General features: G+C 33.9%; 1 protein-coding gene across 1 annotated transcript; it reads right to left on the bottom strand.

The window, feature by feature from the left end:
• Positions 1 to 648: 648 nt before the first annotated feature.
• LOC150035597 (uncharacterized) lies at positions 649 to 1,613 on the bottom strand. Its single transcript, XM_090314465.1, has 2 exons — positions 1,245 to 1,613; positions 649 to 1,101 (listed from the first exon to the last, which is right to left on the bottom strand). The coding sequence occupies exons 1-2, from the start codon at positions 1,323 to 1,325 to the stop codon at positions 847 to 849; spliced, it is 336 nt and encodes a 111-aa protein (XP_090170591.1). The 5' UTR covers positions 1,326 to 1,613; the 3' UTR covers positions 649 to 846.
• Positions 1,614 to 2,275: the final 662 nt, after the last annotated feature.

Raw genomic sequence — 2,275 nt, 5'->3', positions numbered from 1 at the left:
GGAGTGATTATTTAAATAAAAAAATCATGAGTTAATTAGTATATTATCCATTTTGTGCAGTGATAAAGTATTGTTTAGTCTTGGTGAAAATGTAAAAAAATAAAAGTGGATTTCTTAGAGGGAAAAAAGAATAAAGAAAAGAAGAGAGAGATAAGGAGAGGAAGAAATTTGCACCTTTTCTATAAGCTTTTCTCTAAGCTGCTGCTTCAAAATTCAACAAATCATTGCCATGTTGTTGCTGCACAGCAACCCCACTGCCTTCACTTTGATGGGAAAGTTAGGACTCATGACATGACATATATATATGTATGTATGTATGTATGTATGTATGTAAATTTGTAATGTCTGCTTCAACTATCAAGAAAAAGCTAAGCAAAGCAAAGCAAAACAAAGCACGTATTAGCACAATTCTATAATGTATTATCCACTTCAATCTCGGATTTTCCCCCCAAAGTGCAAATAAAGGGAGTGTGCCATTTGACCAATTTCAAAAGGAAAAAAGCATTATAGAGTGAATCAGAACAGTAGCAGAAGCAGAAAAGGCCATGATTGTTATGAAAAAGAGAAGTCAGTCTAGATTTTGCAGTCTCTCACAAAACACCTCAGAAACAAACAAACAAATCAAAAGCAAGAAAAGGGGCACTTGGATTAAACATAATAGAGCTATCAGCCAAATCTTGGAACATTCTCTTCTAAAAAGTTCAACAATGGCACCATATGCTGATAAAACCAAGCCCATGAACAATGAACAATGAACAATTTAGAACATATATTCTACAATTTCAGAGATCCAATCCAACAATAAACAATTTCCAATGACATAAACACAAGAGAGAAAATATAAGCTTAAATATGGCAGCCAAAGCAGTTACAGGTCTTTGGAGTAAAAGAGCAAAACCCAAAAGGCCTATTAGGAATGTTACAGTTTATAGCATAGCAACAAGGCGATGGAAGGCACATTCCTCTGGCGCCGCCGCAGCAAGTACAGAGAGCACATATTTGGAAGCTCTTCAGCTGTCTCCGGCTGCCGCCGTTCACCATCACTGCCGTCGTCGTCTCCATCAATGGTACCATTATCGGTTCTTGATCGGATTCATTAACCTAAGAAACAACAAGAAACACACACAATCAGCTCAATATTCAATCTCAGAAACAGAACATTGAACACAAGTCGATTTGGGGGAAAAGGGATTTCGATTTTTGGAAATGTGGGTTTTGTAGAGAAGGGGATTGTGAGTACTTACATGGATTGAGGTCGCTTCAATGGCGGTTTGAGCGAGAAAGAGCAAGAAAATGAAAGAAAATAATACCCCATAAGAAGACATTATGAGAAATAAGGGAGAAATTGGGGTTTTGAAGAAGAGGGAGCTACAAATGGGTGAAGATTTTTTGCATTTGTTTCTTGAATGTGAAGAAGTTTCAATTGCTTGGATCTAAGGATTGAATTTCAATGAGGGTTTTGCAGATAATTTTTGGAGGAAGCTTGAAGAAGAAGAAGAATTAGTAGCGGAAGTCACGCATACAAATGGCTTAATTTTCTGAACCAAAAAGAATGGGCCTTGTGAAGAGTGATTGTACGTTGTGGGCAAATTTTCTCTTTGTTTGGTCCTTTTTTACAATTAAAATAAACAATCTTGTTGCATGTTTCTTTCAAGTATTACAAGTCAAACAATTATTAATGTCTCCCTTTTTCTTTATTTCTTTTTTTTTTTTTAATATTACTTTGTGAGTTGAAATTGGTCTAAGTCTTAACGACTAATTTATAGTTCATTCGAGTATAACTTAAAATAAAATTTTTATTTCTACCATTGTTAAATTTAAAATCAGTTGAATTATATTCAAATTGACATACGTTAATTGTTTTAACTAATTGTTTGATGTATTGGAATGGATTGATATGATATGTGTATGGAGGTATTTGACTTGAGAAGTTAGAGATGGGAGAATTAACTTCATATCTTATTTGACTCAAGGAGTTTGTGGGTCCCACAACTAAAAAATATCACTCTTATGTCTTATTAATTTTTATATTGTGGGTTGAAATTGGTATATGGCTTAAATTGTTAACTTATAATTCATTAGAGTATAATTTGGAATAAAATCAAACACTTGTTACAATTTAGAGGTCGATAGTTTGATAGACACAAGGATTTAATGAGTTGGGAGAGTTAAGTTCAGTCATTGTTTGACTCAAGGAGTTCATAAGTCTCACGACTAAAAAATATCATATTGATGTGTTATTAACCTTTACATTGTGGGTTGAAATTGGTCTATG

The sequence above is a fragment of the Benincasa hispida genome, chromosome 6 (assembly GCF_027475165.1).
Source record: "Benincasa hispida cultivar pf3 chromosome 6, pf3_genome.v1.1, whole genome shotgun sequence".
NCBI classification, from domain to species: domain Eukaryota; kingdom Viridiplantae; phylum Streptophyta; class Magnoliopsida; order Cucurbitales; family Cucurbitaceae; genus Benincasa; species Benincasa hispida.
The sequence above is the reverse complement of the archived record's forward strand: the minus strand, read 5'-3'. Positions and strand labels throughout refer to the sequence as shown.

What these genes read in the sequence shown, in the direction of transcription:
- LOC150035597 (XM_090314465.1), bottom strand. Translation starts at nt 1,325, where the DNA reads ATGTCTTCTTATGGGGTATTATTTTCTTTCATTTTCTTGCTCTTTCTC. An exon ending in TTGAAGCGACCTCAATCCAT is followed by an intron (nt 1,102 to 1,244) that starts GTAAGTACTCAC and finishes GTTGTTTCTTAG; the next exon opens with GTTAATGAATCCGATCAAGA.